General features: G+C 33.2%; 4 protein-coding genes across 6 annotated transcripts; 2 read left to right on the forward strand and 2 right to left on the reverse strand.

Moving 5' to 3' along the window:
* Positions 1 to 6: 6 nt before the first annotated feature.
* On the reverse strand, positions 7 to 5081 carry LOC128886905 (myeloid leukemia factor). Of its 3 annotated transcripts, XM_054142166.1 has the most exons (7): positions 4778 to 5079; positions 3709 to 3895; positions 3277 to 3565; positions 3046 to 3187; positions 2030 to 2125; positions 1197 to 1256; positions 740 to 882 (listed from the first exon to the last, which is right to left on the reverse strand). In XM_054142166.1, the coding sequence occupies exons 1-6, from the start codon at positions 4828 to 4830 to the stop codon at positions 1238 to 1240; spliced, it is 786 nt and encodes a 261-aa protein (XP_053998141.1). In that variant the 5' UTR covers positions 4831 to 5079; the 3' UTR covers positions 740 to 882; positions 1197 to 1237. The 3 variants fall into 3 exon arrangements, with proteins under 3 accessions (XP_053998139.1, XP_053998140.1, XP_053998141.1); XM_054142164.1 differs by lacking the exon at positions 1197 to 1256 and having other exon boundaries at positions 7 to 882; positions 4778 to 5081; XM_054142165.1 differs by lacking the exons at positions 1197 to 1256; positions 2030 to 2125 and having other exon boundaries at positions 7 to 882; positions 4778 to 5080.
* A 1172-nt stretch (positions 5082 to 6253) lies between these two features.
* On the forward strand, positions 6254 to 9135 carry LOC128886932 (ubiA prenyltransferase domain-containing protein 1 homolog). Its single transcript, XM_054142211.1, has 2 exons — positions 6254 to 6604; positions 7070 to 9135. Exons 1-2 carry the CDS (start codon positions 6594 to 6596, stop codon positions 8079 to 8081), a joined length of 1023 nt encoding a protein of 340 aa, XP_053998186.1. The 5' UTR covers positions 6254 to 6593; the 3' UTR covers positions 8082 to 9135.
* A 151-nt stretch (positions 9136 to 9286) lies between these two features.
* On the forward strand, positions 9287 to 10774 carry LOC128886934 (gametocyte-specific factor 1-like). Its single transcript, XM_054142216.1, has 4 exons — positions 9287 to 9877; positions 9966 to 10092; positions 10177 to 10345; positions 10416 to 10774. Exons 1-4 carry the CDS (start codon positions 9770 to 9772, stop codon positions 10621 to 10623), a joined length of 612 nt encoding a protein of 203 aa, XP_053998191.1. The 5' UTR covers positions 9287 to 9769; the 3' UTR covers positions 10624 to 10774.
* An 86-nt stretch (positions 10775 to 10860) lies between these two features.
* On the reverse strand, positions 10861 to 17361 carry LOC128886926 (ubiquitin conjugation factor E4 B). The gene is made up of 8 exons (XM_054142205.1): positions 17223 to 17361; positions 16243 to 16533; positions 15768 to 16172; positions 14325 to 15691; positions 14092 to 14239; positions 13317 to 14003; positions 12921 to 13242; positions 10861 to 12773 (listed from the first exon to the last, which is right to left on the reverse strand). The coding sequence occupies exons 1-8, from the start codon at positions 17244 to 17246 to the stop codon at positions 12709 to 12711; spliced, it is 3309 nt and encodes a 1102-aa protein (XP_053998180.1). The 5' UTR covers positions 17247 to 17361; the 3' UTR covers positions 10861 to 12708.
* Between the last annotated feature and the right edge of the window lie 35 nt (positions 17362 to 17396).

Below are 17396 nucleotides of genomic sequence, written 5' to 3' on the forward strand. Positions count from 1 at the left end.
CCAAAATATGTTCCTTCCTATTATATTTGGCATTGTTGAATACACTCACTACAAACACATATCTGTGCTCAAATATAATTTGTACCAAAAAATACAGCTAAACAGTTGAATTTTGCTTAAAATTAATCTTCAAGACATCAACGAAAATAAAATACTAAAGAATGTAAGTGACAATACAATAATTGTTCCAACAAAGTATAATGTACCTTCCCAAATCATTCTTTTTACCACAAGTTAAACTTTTCGAGAAATAATGATTCTTTAACAATTCTTCGATGATGCATCTGTAAACGCATTCAAGACAGAATTATATACTTATGCATTCTTACTCACATACTTTTCATATACCTTGTTATACATAATCCCGCAGAATCTCTATATCTAATTACATATCATCATCCATAAAGATTCTAGAAATAGTACATCTATTCGTAAAATGGAAAGTAACTGCAGTGGAAACTTCGGTAAATATAAACATACCGTACTTTAAGTAAAGATTAAAATTTGAGAAACAAACAAAAAAATGTAGGGACAAAAGAAACTACTTCACTTTATTTCTATCTCTAAGATGTATATATAAAGTCGATTGTAAAATATACATTTTGCGAATTAATTGAACCAAGTAATACTTTTAAACTTCTATGAAATGTTTTTTAAACGAGAACAAATTTACCGAAGTTTTGCAGTACTGTTAGAATATAGTTTAAATGATTCTAATATAAGATCTAAATATTACTATCTGATTCAGAGTGACGTTTTTTGCAAACTTTAGCATCCGGTGTATGTTCACGTTTTCGGTTTCCTATTGCATTTGCTGAAGATGCTGTTACTGTTGCTGTTGGTTTAGCAGCAACTGATTTGATACGACCAGATGTATCAGAACTGCGAACATGAGAATATTTAAAGTATAGTATGTTTGCTTCTTTCAAAAGCAAACGAATGTAAAGTAACAAATATTGCTCTGTTGTTATGCGATTAGTTCATGGAAAGAATTTTTTAATGATAATTTTATAGTAAATGATAAAATTGCAAATTAAAAATTTTACGGCTAATGAGAAATTTTTTATTTACAATTTTAGTGTGAAATAACACTTTTACTTTATCAAGAACTAACCAACGTATAATCGTAAACGTATATTAATAAGTTATAATGCTCAACATAACAAATAATGTAGGATGAAACGCAACGTACTTACGTTGCACAAGTGTCACCACTGTGTACTATGCTTTTATTTTATTAATATTTGCGGCTGTACCTGCAATACACAATATGGTGTATTCCATACCAATATCTTTTGCTACATTACAAAGAACATAAGATAAATGATAAATTGACAAATAAACAAATAAATACAGCCACGAATAGTACTTTATTTAATATGTGAATAGAAGAAAGAGCATAATTTTAGCAATTAGAACATTCATAGAATTATAAGAATGCATTCTATTATTTCCGATATTCTCCTGAAATAAACATAAACAGAAAAAAATAGATTCATATTTTTACTCTATAAAGTAATAAAAGCTTTTCAGACAAATTAATGATGATACATAGTGTTTTCTAAAAAGAAATTTAAGCAAATAAAACTACTGGGTGTATCAACTAATCAAACATGCAACAAATTTACAGCTAATATATTTATCCGTCATCTATTTAAATAAATCATGTGTACAATTGCATACTGTATTATAAAATGTCTTGTGGGTGTAAAAGTGTTTAAATTATCACTGAAATTAGTTTTACTTTATTGCACGAACACATGGATATTTTTTACATAATACAATACTAAGTTTCCAGTAATGGTTTTTTTTTCTTATCCATGATAAAATACAAAGATAAAAACGTAATAATGCTTCAATCTTTAATTAGAAATTTATCTACATCGCTCTTATTACGTATCTTTGTATTCAATTACCGATAAAAATAAAAAGCTATCGTTGGAATCACGGGTTTTATTATCTTTGTTATTATCTACAATCTTACCAATGTTTTTCGATCTGAACATCTTACAATGCTAATCAAACTTACCTTAAAGCAGAAGCAGCAGTGTGTGTCTTAGAAGTAGGTGGTGATCTTATACTACGTCTAGGAGAAGGTGTCCATCTCGAAGAATTCGAGTATCGACTATAAAAGCACATAACAAGCAAATCAATAAAATAAAAACGGAGCTGATACAAAATAACAAACTAGAACCATAGCTTCCTGGACGTTTTCGTTAGTACCTTTGAATTACAGTGGAAGTAGAGTACAATTAGCATGTTTATATTTGTTTACACAATAGAAAATCAAGTGCAACATTATATGGTTTATTATTACATTCGTTTTTATTATTTTTTTGACTTTACAGTTGACGAATAATTGTTACGAAAATGATAGATTCGCGACACATTAGAATGTTGATTATAATTTAATATCATGTGTACCGTTAAATCTAAGAATAATAAGTATCACAAGAATATTATAATGCAATGCAAGTACATCTATCGATCATGCTACACTGAATCTAGGGAAAAGAAATAAATACTAAGCCATGCGTTCTTTTATTTTAATACTTGATACAAAATTTTGGCAGAAAACGCGCGAAATGAGAAACAATTAATATAGCGTGATGTGATCCCATTTCTCCGTTCACTTTTTTTTACTGGTTCGCCTTCTGGATTTCTTATGCACACTGTATAAATTTGAATATTTCAATAATATTACTTTACATTGCATATATTAGCTTATTAATTAAATAGAATAAACTTTTATATTTCTAATCCCATATCTACTACATAGCTTCCAAATTTCCAAATAAGAACTACTTCATCAGTATGTCTATTACTGCTATATTTGTAGACATACTCGTGGCAAGAAATAAAAATATGTATTTTCTACTATACTGTGCATGCTACGTGCATTGATATTCCATTATAAAGAATATTTTTTAACATTCTCTTTAGTATAAATTGATCTATGCTCTTTCAAAAGAATCACCCTACTTTTAACCAGTACTTTCTTCAAAATTTTCTCTACTGTATATATTATAAATTTAATAGACTAACCTTCCCGATGCATCAGGTAAAGCCAGTTGTCTATGATCAGGACGACTTCTATGACCATGTGCACCGTAACGCGAATTGCCAATCGCACCGACTGCTTGGCGAGTACGCGTTTCCCACTCATTATTGAAACTCTCTGCTTCCTCTGTAAAACAATGTTCGTATGTTAAATTACTTATTTTTTTTTAAAATACAAAAAATTCTTTAGAAAATGGAAAGTATTTTTATTATCACCTTCTTCGAGATTAATAAATTCCTGACGTTCCTCTTGCTCCCCACTACGAACATTATGCTCTCGCTCCAAAATATGTGCCCTCTCACCAATGTGATGACCTATAGCCATTTTCTTTACTCCAGTGCGAGAATCGGAAACTGTTTTTTTCGTTTCCTTCACACCTCCAGGAGCAGTTGTTGTAGACATGGTCTCTTGATATACTTGCGGACGCCCATCGGGACCACTAGCCATTGTCATTACAGATCTAGAAGTGAAGGAATGACAATTTCCTTGTGGTGCCATATTGTCCTGAAACATGATAAATACGGTGTGATTACTTGTCTGGTTTCAACATGTTCAATACAATTAGGTGTATTGATTTCTACAAATTTAATTTAATTTAACTGATTCATTTTTCAGAGTCAAGAAGGCATAAACCCCAATTTACTTACAAAATCTGTGAATAATCGACCCATATTAAACGATAGCATCGGTGGAAATCCAAATGGCATCATCTGAAGATCATCCTGGTGATTTCTAGTCCTGTGGGGATCATTTGTGATAGCATTCTGATTCATCATTTCGAATGGATCATTGAATAAAGAGTTCATCATATGTCTCATAGACCGCATTGAGGACCTGTAATAAAAACATAATTAAAACTCTGATATACCTTGCTTACAAGGAGACCCTACGACCAAGATGAATACATTTTGGACAGGGTCAGTTACAAACTGAAGGGAATGTGAACAAACAAATCATTAAATAGTATTTATAAAAAATAATTCTAAACATTGGTAATTGTTAAATATTATTATCACTCTACTCGAATAGAAGCAGCATGATTTGAGTCTTATCATACGATTCCCTTACTAGTTATAATAAAACCTCCATAATGCATCCATATACATATACATATATACACATATGAATGGATCAATTTTGATAGATTACATTGTCTACAAAAGAATAAGAAAATGATTCCAAAGTATGTCACATGGCATGGACAGAAAATAAATGTGAGTTGCTATGGAAACGAATCTTCTATCTTATGTTTAACATATTCTTGATTATTTTATGTTCTTATGAACACATGAAGTAAGAGCTATAAAACATTATCACATTGTATTCAATGCTACATTCAGAATATTCAGTTGGCTTAGTTAATACATTAAGTGTAATACATAATTTTTTAACAATGAACGTGTCTCGAACGCATTGCTTCTCTATATTTATATTCTCTCTCTCTATGATAAACGCAATTCGTCGAGGAAGAATATAATTTATGTAACAAGTTACATGGTATTAAAATAAATAATTCTATAAACACATGTATCTGACAACGACTTTTCACGAAATGTTCGGGAAATTTCGTAGTCAAGCGTGATTACGAATACGTTTCTTGTAAATTTATAGCTTAAGAAACGGTGCAAAGAAGAAATCGATGGAAAATAATTCCATACAATATGGTGTGCGCATCTGACGGTATACAGAAATGTTAAGAAAATTCGCTCAACTCACCCAAAAATAGGATCGTCGTCGAAATCACCCATCAGTGAACCGAACAAGGACATTTTGGAAAACAGAAAATCGAACACTGCTCGCAAGGACGAAACTTACGATCGATGGGAATCGAGAGACACAAAATGCTTTAATCAAGACAAACTATACAAATCGCTTTATAACAGGTTACGGTTCGCGAGATTTGTAGAAATTTCTGGAATGTGCCGAAACGCAAGCGAACGTCCAGTACTACTTAGCAGCTTGACACCAGCGTTTATCAATCTCAAAACGACGAATGTCCCTACACACACAGTGAACAGGCTTCTCTTAATACACAGTTACACATACACACAAGCGCATATATAGTTTTTCGATACTACACCTGTTTTCATGAAGCTTATGACGTTCTTGTAGTGACACGAATCGTACCGTTTGAGGAGAAAGTTACTAGTTATCGATCTTTTTTATGTGATTGGTAGTAATGTTTGTCCTTATATACATAAGGATCATCTTTATGAAAGCCACTAGGACGTTGAAGCTCTGGAGTCCCTATTCGTTTGTTCCTAGAATCCCTCTAGGAAAATTCCCTGGTTGGGAACGCCATCTCCCTAACTAGGAAAAATTCTGGTGACACTACATGTTCGATATAGTAATATACAGAGTGTCCCAAAAATGTTGTAACACCTTGAAAGACGTGGTTCGGGAGGTGATTTGAAACAACATTTTCCTTAGCGAAAATGGAAAACCCCAACCAAACAGAACGTGAGTATGCCGGTTGAGCGTAGGCTACGCGCTAGGCGGCAGCGCTCATACGCTACCGCGGCCGCTCCAATGGTATATACGCGCTCTGATTGGTCAGTATTTTCCGTTAATATCTCCTCAACGAAGCCTCGGACAACATTTTCGCTAAGGAAAAAGTTGTTGCAAATCACCTCCCGAACCACCTTTTTCAATGTGTTACAACATTTTTGAGACACCCTGTATAGGGTGAATTCTATCTAGTTAGCCATCTATAGTGTTCTTTTTCTAAATACACTTCTTGGTCTTCTACGAGGAATGGCGTTTGACAGCTGCGCGGTGGGGAGGATAGCCGGAACTGGTGACTTTCTCCTTACACGCCTAAATCCGTGACTCCTTGTGACACCTGGAATTCAACCAATACGTTGTCGCGAGATACAAAATAAATCTTTGAATTGTTCTCAATATGAATAGAATATTGTTTTTTCGGTTCACCGAGGAAATGGTATCATGAACATTTAATTTCTACTGTAGAAACGATCGAATTGATTCGAATCGTTTAGAATTTATTATTTCGTACAACTAATACAGACAAATTTATGAAAGTATGAGACACTTGACATAAAAATATCAGAGAAAGTAGATTACGATAACTTCAGTAGTTTGAATAGAATACAAATATTTCGGCACGATCGTTCCTGCTTAAGCATTTAAGAATACCTGAATTACCCGAAAAATTAAAAGACTAAACGAATTATCAAAAATACAGTAAACGATTATGTGTAATATATAATCATTCGCGAGTTGAAAAGTTCGGAAGATGGAAAATAAATTAGAAATTTTTGAATTTTTCATGAGAAAGTGAAAATCACTGACAATACTGTTGACTAATACAGAAAAAAGGAAATGTTTCAGAGAGCGCCACGTGCAAATTAATGAAAACACGTCACCGTTACATGAAACGTATACAAGAAGAGGAACCGAATTCTTCTTCGAACGCGAAGTTCAAATGTTAACTATGTGAAAATTGTTTCGTTTAAGGAATCAAAAAGTTTTCATTATGATTGAAATTCTAACCTAACTTTCTCTCGTTCTGATGAATAGTAGGTAAGTTCATTTTGACAATACAATATTTACATCAGGAAATAAAGTTGTTTTTAATTGTTCGATTACCGCTTATAATAATATGGTATTAATAACTTTTATGGTAAGAGAAAATTTCCTTGTTCAAAATATTATTGTTTAGCTTTCAAATGCATCAATTTTCGTAATTTTTACAATAAGTTGAACATAGTAGTAATTTAAGTTGCTAATATTAACATATCAACAATGTTAATATCTGGTTTCATACAGTATCTCTTAAAATGTATCGATGGAAAAATCATGTGAACAGGTTTTCTTCTCTCTTATATAAGTCCGATTAATGTCTATAAAAACATATGTAGTATTTATTTTGCACATTAAAATTGAAAACATTCTACAAAATCGTCATGACAAATCGTTATTGCAAATGATTCTAATAACTTTTTTGTATATGATGTAAAATAATGAATTATGTATTTGTTTTTGTAGCTTAGAAAAAAATATGGTGTCCAATGGTATTCGGATTTCAACGAAGGAAATCGAAAGAAAATCAATGTCAAACAATGCAAGTTGTTCACCCAAAACATCATCGACATTGAATTCTCCATTAATGAAGTTATCTTCGTACTTCTTAGCTGTACGACCGTGGTCCCTAAGCGCTTCGTTAATGCCAACGCTTCTCGGATCTGCGCTTGCTTATCGGTTAACAGGATTGGCGAACTTCAGTTGGATATCTTTCATTCTCACATTATACACAGTGTTTTGTGTACATGGGGCTGGTAATGTAGTAAATACATACTTCGATTACATAAAAGGAGTAGATAGCCGAAAAAGTGACGACAGAATATTAGTGGATCAACTTTTGTCGAAAGATGAATTAGTTTCATTAGGTGCATTGTTGTATGCCGCAGGATGTTTGGGTTTCGTTTTATTGACTACTATATCTCCTGCAAAAATGGAGCTTCTCGCACTCGTGTACTTCGGAGGTTTATCCTCGTCATTTCTTTATACAGGGGGAATAGGATTTAAATATATTGCATTAGGTGATGTTCTTATTTTAGTTATATTTGGTCCAATTTCTGTTTTGTTTGCATTCATGGCTCAGACTGGATATATTGAATTAGGTACAATATACTATGCTATACCTCTTGCATTAAATACAGAGGCTATTTTACATAGTAACAACACACGAGATTTAGAAAGTGACAAAAAAGCTGGAATAGTAACTCTAGCTATTTTAATAGGTCACACTGTATCTCATGTTTTGTATGCTTTTTTATTATTCACACCATATATAACACTTGTGGTGCTTGCACTAAGGTATTCCGTTTGGTTTCTGTTACCGGTGGTTACCTTGCCAACTGCCTTCAAAATAGAAAAGCAATTCCGAACCCCTCATACGATTCAGAGTGTGCCTAAACAAACAGCTAAATTAAATATGTTTCTAGGCATTTTGTATGTTGTTGCTTGTTTACTTGTGGATCCTCTTCCTTATCTGTAATATACATAGGTCTTGTATCATTATGCGAAAGAGAACTTGAACGTTCGAGCAATTATACGGGCAGCTGATAGCCGATCTAACGCGTAATCTTAAATAAATTTATCTACTTTCATTACTCTCTGGGTTGATACGGATCGTTCGTTACGCAATTATCGGATTATTCAGATTTGCTTTCTGCATTGCAAGAAAGTAATTTTTAGTGCTTTCTTTTCCCAAGCATTACCATGTACATTATGAAATTTATTTTCCAGTTATTGTATTACATTATCAATTTTTGTAATGCGGTAAACATTTAGAGATGACTTTCTAGCAATGCGCTGATCTTTAATATGTACAAACTGATTACATTATTTAGAATTTGATGTACCTTCTCTGATGTGTGTAATAAGCATAATATTCTCGCACCTAAAATAAGTGTGAAAATGTGAATTTAAACATAATTATTTAAATATTTATGTTTCTATATAATTTATCTCATTGTTTAGAATACTAAACAATAAGACCTTATGCATATCCTCAAAGTTTTGTAATTTTAAAACAGAACTTAACACCGATGTTTCCACATTTGATATGACAATAAATTCTTATGCTGTATCAGTAATCATGCAATCCCGTACTGTGTTGTCATTTGGTAATACAGAAGATAATTTTGTAATGCAGCAATGACATTAAACTGTTGATTTATTTTCAACTACAATTACAAAATCTGTTATTGTGTTAAATTTTTGTTTAAAGTGTAGGATGTGATTAGGTTAGTGAATATTATTTAAAACTAATAAATATGAACTTAATTTAAATAATTTTATTTGATTTACTATGTACAAGAAGATATATTGTACTTTTAAATACAGAACAGATGATGCAGATTTAATGCAGCGAAATTAATCCTCTAAAGTATATATAATGTGATTATTTACAAAAAAAAAATGCTAAACCTAAATAGATATGTAGAATATGTAATTATGACAAAAACAAAATGTGTACCTTTATACTTCATCGCGGAAGGAAAAATAAGTTTTTACGGAATGATTTAATAAATAATTTTTTTTATCAATTTAGATTTTAATTTTTATTTCCTATTTGTAATAAAATATTCATTGTAAATTTTCTTGGGTAGAAAACAAAGTTGCATATCTTAACATAATTTTATTTCAAGATGAATCCTTTAAAGAAATCATGCAATGTAGGCGAGTAAAGATATTTTGATTTCGTAGAATTCCTAAATGTCTATTTTGTTGAATAAATTTAAGTTTTACAATCCAACAAAAATAACAAACGAACATAACCGTGATTGATCGGGATTATTGATTGTTATTGATGCACGACGTAATAAAATCGATGTCGATCGATGTATCGAAAATTATAATGTCGATTATTTTTTTGTTTGTGATTTTTGTGTTATGGCTGTGATGCCAGATTCTGCTTGCAGTCGCGCATGCGCACTGGTTTTATCGTCAGTAAAGTATCTAATGCGATCATAATAAAACTAATGCCCTTAGTTGCTCCAAATAAAAATAAACGCATCATTGTCTATGACTACAGTACTGCCCGTTTAGCTGATATTAATGTATTGAGTTGGGCACTTGTGTTACCCACATGTCCGTGGTGTTACCGGCTACTATAAACAAAGTTCTCGATTAAATCTTGCAGTACTTATATTTTTCAGTTGTTTTTTGTTTAATAACAAAATGTATACGTGTCTTAAGTTACTTGACCCGGTTGTAATATGTCCTTATAATAAAAATCATCTAATTTCAAAGTCTCGTCTTCAAAAGCACATTGTAAAATGTGAAAAAGTAAGACAATTTTCGCAAAATAATTATACATAAACATCGTTAGAATGTACGTACAAGAATTAATTAACTAATTATACCTTTGTTGTAGCAATATCCAGAGCATTACAAAATTCTATGCCCTTATAATGCAACTCATCGTTTATTCAAACATGAATTGGAAGAACATATTATTACGTGTCCTGCACGTAGTGTATTACAATCTGAAATTTACTCAGGTTTTTGTTAATTTTATATTTCGTTTCTAATTTTATACTTTCAATTACTTTAATCGTAATTATATTAAAATACTTTTTTTTCAGAACCAAAAAAACATGGCTCAATAAACTTTGTATTCCAATCAGAAGTTTCAAGTGTAATAGATTGTACAGAAAATTGGGATGAAGAAGATGAGAATTCAAAATTCTTAACAGACTATGAATCTATTTCGGATAATAATACAGAAACACCTGAAGAAAACTTGGATTCAAAGTAATAATGAATTTCATATTCTTTATTACAAACTAATTTTCATTTTGATTACATCATTGTATGATTTCAGTGTAAGAAAGAATATTGTTAAAGAAAAGCTAAGATCTCCTCGAGGCTTTTCAGAAGCTATGTTAAGAGAAGCAAATGAAGATTCATATGTTGAAGATTTGGAGTCGGTAATCAGTTCAATGGGAATTGGAAGAGGCAAAATTATTCAGAACGAAAATCGATTGAGATTAATTGGACAAGGTAGAGGAAGACCAGCAAATACTGACTAACTAATTACTACAGTGGTCCTAATTAAACTACATGTACATATTTCATGTTTGACATCAGAGTAAAATGTTACATTTGTCATTTAAAAAAATACAAACTTTTATACTTTTTATAAAGATAATAAAAGAGAGACCAAATATTGTTTTAAAGATATATTTTTCTGTACCATTTACAAATAATGCATAATTCTGTTTATATATGTTCGTAATATCAGTTACTTAAACCTATTTTATTAAAAATTGTTTAATTTTGTAAATCTTTTTATTTTAGTAATTTACATTGATCTTAATATTTACAAACATGATGCGAAGAATTTTCCAAAAGATGAGTTATTCTTAGTTTCTTTGACATTACATAAAATGTTGTTACAAATATTAGTAGTACATGAGAAAACTAAAATTATTTACAAATATGGGATTGCAGTGGCTGTTCTTTTTCCAGTACTTAATCGTCAATTATATTGAATGCCTCGTTTAATTTCTCTATATGACAAATTGAAAGTTATCGTTACATAATAAAAACATTGATACATTGAGAATATAACTAAACATCAAACCTTTCGATTATAATGCGTAAAATAAAAAGATAACAAATAATATATACCTCCAGTCTGTGAATAACAGTGAAAGTCATATTGTAGATCGTAGAAATTTTAAATTTATACCTACAAAAATTATCGATAACAATGCAATAATGCGTATGATTTGTTACAATTCCGAATGATAATTTGTTTATTTCAACAAATTGCAACAGGCAATTTTAATTCCACATTATATGATGCGAAATATCTTGTAATTCATATTTACAACTACATTAAAATGTATTCTAATGTCTTAAAAATTGCAGTGGTGTTTGACATTATTCAATGATCAATTTATTTCATGTTAATGATTAATAAATTTAAGTTGAACGTAAAAATATAATTTTGTAAATGCAACATACAAAAAAGACTTTAAATCGATATAAAAACAGTGTAAAGTTAATGAATATAAACATACTTTTAAACGTCCAATATTACTCTTCAAATTTTTGGAATGTCAGAAATTTACTTATGTTTGATGAATGACATATCTTGACAGTGATATAAATAACCATTGATACATAATATATTTTTGCATATTTAAATATCAACTCTCTTCCAAAATATCAAACGACTGTACGAATGATATTCCTTACGACTTCGAAAATTATGAACACACAGAAAAAGAATATAGTTTAAGCGAATAAGCACTTTAATTTGTAATAATAAGAAAAAAAGATATGAATTTATTGTATCAGATTCGAGAAAGAATTATTTAAAAAATTACACGCGGCACAAAGAAAAAAAATACTTAATTGGATGGAACAGTTCCGAATAACACATTGCTATATATGTACATAGATACATGTATGTATCTTTGTTCATGAAATTTATTGAACGAATATGCATGATACATTTACCATGTAGATCTTTAAAATGGGCCGTAATTGCTGTAAATGATTTTCTTTCACACGTGCAACACGTTACATGTTAACACCTAAAACGAGACTTCAATAACAACTTTCTCTCGAAATATTTCATACAAACCTTATGGGTAAATTTTGCATCAAATAATGTTGCTTCTTGTTCATAAATACCGAATTCTAGATAGAAGACGGAGATGAACGGAAATGTCCTAATTCTATGCCATTTTAACTTAGTTATTTGTTTTTTTGAAAATTGAACGCGGGATATGTTTTCAACTTTTACCCGCAGCCACATGCACCAGTACGTACAAAGGAACAAGTGCTAAGTTTGTGGATAAGATTTTAATTTCTCTGGGCGCTGACGTGTCAGCCAGCAGTTATTTACAAGTTCTTTTAAAAGTATTATTCTTGGAGTAATGGTTGGCAGTTACCTAGCTGCAGTCTGTTTAACGTTTTAATGTATAAAAACCGTAAATTTATTGAGCGCAATATTTGCACAATAGCGAGATCATTGCACTATATTCATTTACCACACGAGAATGATACATCTAAGAGCTTGCGAAATGTATCGTGTAGTACAACATCAGCTACGTGATATCGTGATGTTTCCGTGAAGTCGATGTCGCAATTGGAATCACAATTTATATATTTGTGGACTTTTTCTTTTGTTGTTTCCACATCGATATCCTTTCTTTTAAATCGAGCACTGAAAATAATAACAATTTATAATTGTAGAAGTAAAAAATATACTTGTCCGTTATTAACTTTCTAATGGTCGCGTGAATTCAATTGGTTTACAGCACGTCCCAAATGGTTTTTGACATTTTACCTTATCGATAAATATTTTACTCACTTGGCGTAAGCATATCTTCACTGAGAGGTTGTCGACTGAAAGGATCTGTGGAACTGTTAAGGAGATGTCTAATAATGACTGCTTTATCCATGACGATACCAGACGGAAGTTTGACAGGATCTTCCATGAGGGTATCCATAAGTGGATCTCGAAATTCTTCAGGCGCATCACCGTAATCTTCGTCGCGTGCACGATTATCTCTAGCAATGACCGCAGCACGTTCCGCGAGCGCTATAAATCTTTCGATCTCTGTCGTAGTCTTGATCACTGACCTCTCTAGCCTATTCGCTGCGTCCGTAAATAATTCCTTGCAAAATGAGCGCTGCAATTACGGCGTTTATTAGAGCAAGGAAGATCCATTATTTAACGTACCCGTTAGCGTGATCGCGAACTTACTTCATCACTGGCCACAGCGGCCGCAAAGTTATCGCAATCAAGATGTAAATATATGTCGACCAATTGACTAAGTAAAGCTCTAGGTTCCCATCCGTACTTGTGTGGTTCTCGTACTTTTAGATTTTTGCATTTAGGACCGCACAACTGTTGTAAATTAAAGTTTAACATGGCACACAACCTTCCCACCAACTCTGGCCGCAGAAATGGTTCCGTGATATCGACTGTTAAATAATGAAACATGGCAACAGTCTCCTTGGCCAGAGTGAGATACGACCTGGCTTGTCTTTCGTCTGCCGCTAATTGCCTCATCCGCGAATGTTGCTGTTCGTTCGATAGCCTTGCCCACGCTCTAAGATCAGACATCAGTTCTTGTATTTCGTGAATACGTTTCAACGCCTCTAAACTTTCGTCGAGTAAAAAGGTAGTGTCGTTCATTAACATGTTAATGAACTTCACGAATTGCTTGCCATTATTGCTCTCATTAATGATCGACTCCCGATGTACTGGACTGTCCCACATAGATTTTAATATTAAACTAATGTGATAACGAATAGAAAATTTATCATAAAATTCGGAACTAGAGCCAGTCGTTTCAACATCGGTATAGAACTTCATAAGGTACGACGCCAATAACGTTTTCGATATAGGATGTGCCATTACTTGGTCGTGTAGCGATTCAGTTTGTCCCTGAAACAAATAATAATATTTCAACGATTATGTTACAAATTAACTGGAATGCTCTTTTTTTTATATATATTGTATAGATGAAAATTACCTGAACACTCGGATTTATCACAAACAGCACTTCGATAATTTTTGCTATTAAATATGGATTTCGTATACAATGCGGGGTACATACTACAACAAGTAACCATGTAATAAGTGAATTATCCATGTTACTTGTTACTACGCCTGGACTAAATCTATAAATAATATCGAATACAGTGATCGTATATATAATGGTAATCTTCGTTCCATGTTGCGAGAATACTATAAAATAATACTTACTGAAGAGTAAACGATAAAAATTCGGCAATATCTTCGACATACCATTCTGGTAGCGCTGTAAACTTTTGTGGGATTTCGTGCATTAAAGGAAGTTCTGGAAGAGGATTCCCTGGTGGAGTTTGAGTTAACAGACTCAACAGAACTTCCGCTACGGAAATGTAAAAATGCAAACATCTCCTCAATAATACAGGATCGATTAATCCAACGTCTGTACAAGACTTGGATTTACCAAGTTGTTTCAATTGCTCTTTGCAACGTTTTATTAAGTCTTTATTGCGTTCTGCGAAAGGTGTGTCTTTCCATTGCGGTTCGGTGGCTTGTAACTCGTCAAGCATTTTCTGGGTATCGCGTAAATTCCTCAGCTTTCTCCTGTATTTTTGTAGAGCTGGTAACAACGCTATATGGTGGCAATGCAGGGTGAGGAACCAACATTGCGTCGGAAACTTTGCTTCGACCCACTTGTGCGTCCTTTCCAAGTATTTCAACCATTCGGCGACTTCGTGGGACGTAAGTTTCAGTCTCGTCTCGTTTTTAATTTCAACGAAACTCGACGGATGAAACGGATATAACGGATCGATCGTGTCTAATTTGATTTTCACAGAAAGCATTTGTAGAACTGACAATAGATTCAACATAAATCCGTCTCCAGCGAGAGAGAACTCTTCTGTTTGTATTTGAGCACGTTTCTCGTTGTGACGTAGCAAGGTCGACAAGTACGTTAACATAGCGTCACGGCAGTTACTATTCGCGAGTATCGCGTGCAGCATTTTGTGAAGCGACGTTCTAGTACTTTCCAACTCCTGTTGCAACGTTAAATTCATCGACTTATAGACGAATGGATTGCCGCTAAAGAATTTTTCAACCACATCCGGTTGATCCTCAGCGAACACAGAAACTGACAGGAAAGGACCCAGATAAGATGTTATTGTAAGCTCTCTACCAGCTGCTGACGTCATAATATCGGGCAAAAATTGAATTTGATGAGTAATTAAACGGCAGATCGGCCGTATGTTACTGGTCGGGCCACAACGAATTTCTATTAACTCTTCCAATGCTTCGATCGGCATTCGATGCGTGTTTCCGACCAAACTGACTTGTTGCATCGAAAGATATAAACCTTGTAACAGCGGAGTAAAAATTTTATTGAATACTGCTAGATTCGTGTGTGTTCTCGCCACTAGTTCGTGTAAATAACCCCGAGGTAGACTCTGTGATAGTATTGGATATAGAAGTGGCGGCATGGACAAATGATGCGGCATCGAGGACTGATTAATGCCGATCAGGCCTTGCAGTACAAGACTGGAGTATTGAACACACTGTGCTCTCAACACAGCTAGTATATCGGAGAGTGGCGGTGTACTTGATTTCTATTTACAAAGAGAACGTAATGTAATATCGTGTACCGGAATAAGTGATTTCATTAAAAAGTAATATCAGTTATACCTTTGGGTGATTTCGTTCTTCAACTGCGACTCTTGAATAACAGTCTAGTAAATAGATGAGACTCTTAGGATGCGACGTTTCACAACAAATACTACAACGGCAAAATAACGCGAATGGGCTCAATGAAAGACAGGCTTGCCTAATAGGACTATCCTCCCGATCCGATGACGTCTCTACATATATGTGTTTTAAAGGATTATCACCTTTTGTGAACATGCACAGAATTTCCATTAACGCTTGATTGATAATTGCGGGAGCATCAACAAGCTTTTGCGTCGATGTATACGACGCAGTTTGTGGTAGGAATATGGTACCCTCTGTCGGTTCTTTCCATGATATGCATAGTACACGTGACACCACAGAATGTATTTGTTCTATGGTTACCTCTGTGCTAGAACTTGTAGTCTGAAATGTAAATTGCAATTATGATAATGCTAACTACATCTCTATTTGTAAAATTATCTGTGTTACTTACACGTGATCTGGATTTTGAATCTTTTCTATCCGACTCTTCGACTTCCATATTTTCAATTCCTGAGTCTACATCTACCCCAGAAGTACATTGCTTATCATTGTTTTCTTCCACTTCCATCTGCATTTCAGGACTTTGAAATTGCTGCTGTTTCGATGGAGATATTATTTGTCCAGAAAATGCTCTCGATGGACCTGGTGTGCTTGGAGAAACTGGACCAGTATTCGGACCTAAAATACTGGTCACAGTAAAACAATTCAGGCCTGCTAAACGGACCATTCGCCTTCTTCTTACCTGTAATTAGCATACATTCATTTTTTAAATGTTTCATTCAGAGACCTTTTCAGTGATTTATAGTTTCAGAATAATAATCTTGGCTTAGAAACCAGAGTATAAAAATTAATTAACATAAATACTAAACAGGAAAATATTAAATAACTCAAACATTAAGATAAACTTTGGAACATTCGAATGAAACCTTGCTATATTTATAACAGAGACAAAGGACACAAAGAAGAAGAACAAGAATAACAATGCACTCTTAATGGAGATAAATCACTTTTGAATGCATTTGTGGTATACAAAACACAAGATACATTGACAGTGTTCAAAACTATGATACAAAGTTTTTGTTTATGTCACAAAAAGATAGTTACTGTAGCAGTCAGTAACAAAGAAACCATCTCATGAAGATCAGATGTTACAGCATAAAAACAGCTTTAATCCGTTGTTGTTACATAATTATTTTAACTACGATGCCTCGGTGAAACGACGATTAATTTACGATTAATCCTGCTGTCCTTAAACGAGGACGTTTTTTTTTATTGTGTTGCCTCTCTGTCATCGTCAGGTAGACGCTCTGGTTATCGTCGCTAGCGACGTACGAGTCGAAAGAAAAGCGTAGCCAGAAAACGAGGCCAACGATAATAAGAAAACGGAGTCGTTATCGAGCAATGATTGAAAACGGTGCACTGGGTACTCACTTCCTCTTGGCTTAACTCGCTCATGGCGATTCCTTGTTTTCCTTTTCAGTCTCTCTAACCTCTGACACCGATCGCCCAGAAACCACTCACGTTCGCTGCGTCACAGAAATACCGATGAAAAATGGTGTTTGCTGTTTTCGGAGTATCCTGGACGAGATATGTCAAAAATTTGGA

Source organism: Hylaeus anthracinus, unplaced genomic scaffold (genome assembly GCF_026225885.1).
Source record: "Hylaeus anthracinus isolate JK02 unplaced genomic scaffold, UHH_iyHylAnth1.0_haploid 11985, whole genome shotgun sequence".
NCBI classification, from domain to species: domain Eukaryota; kingdom Metazoa; phylum Arthropoda; class Insecta; order Hymenoptera; family Colletidae; genus Hylaeus; species Hylaeus anthracinus.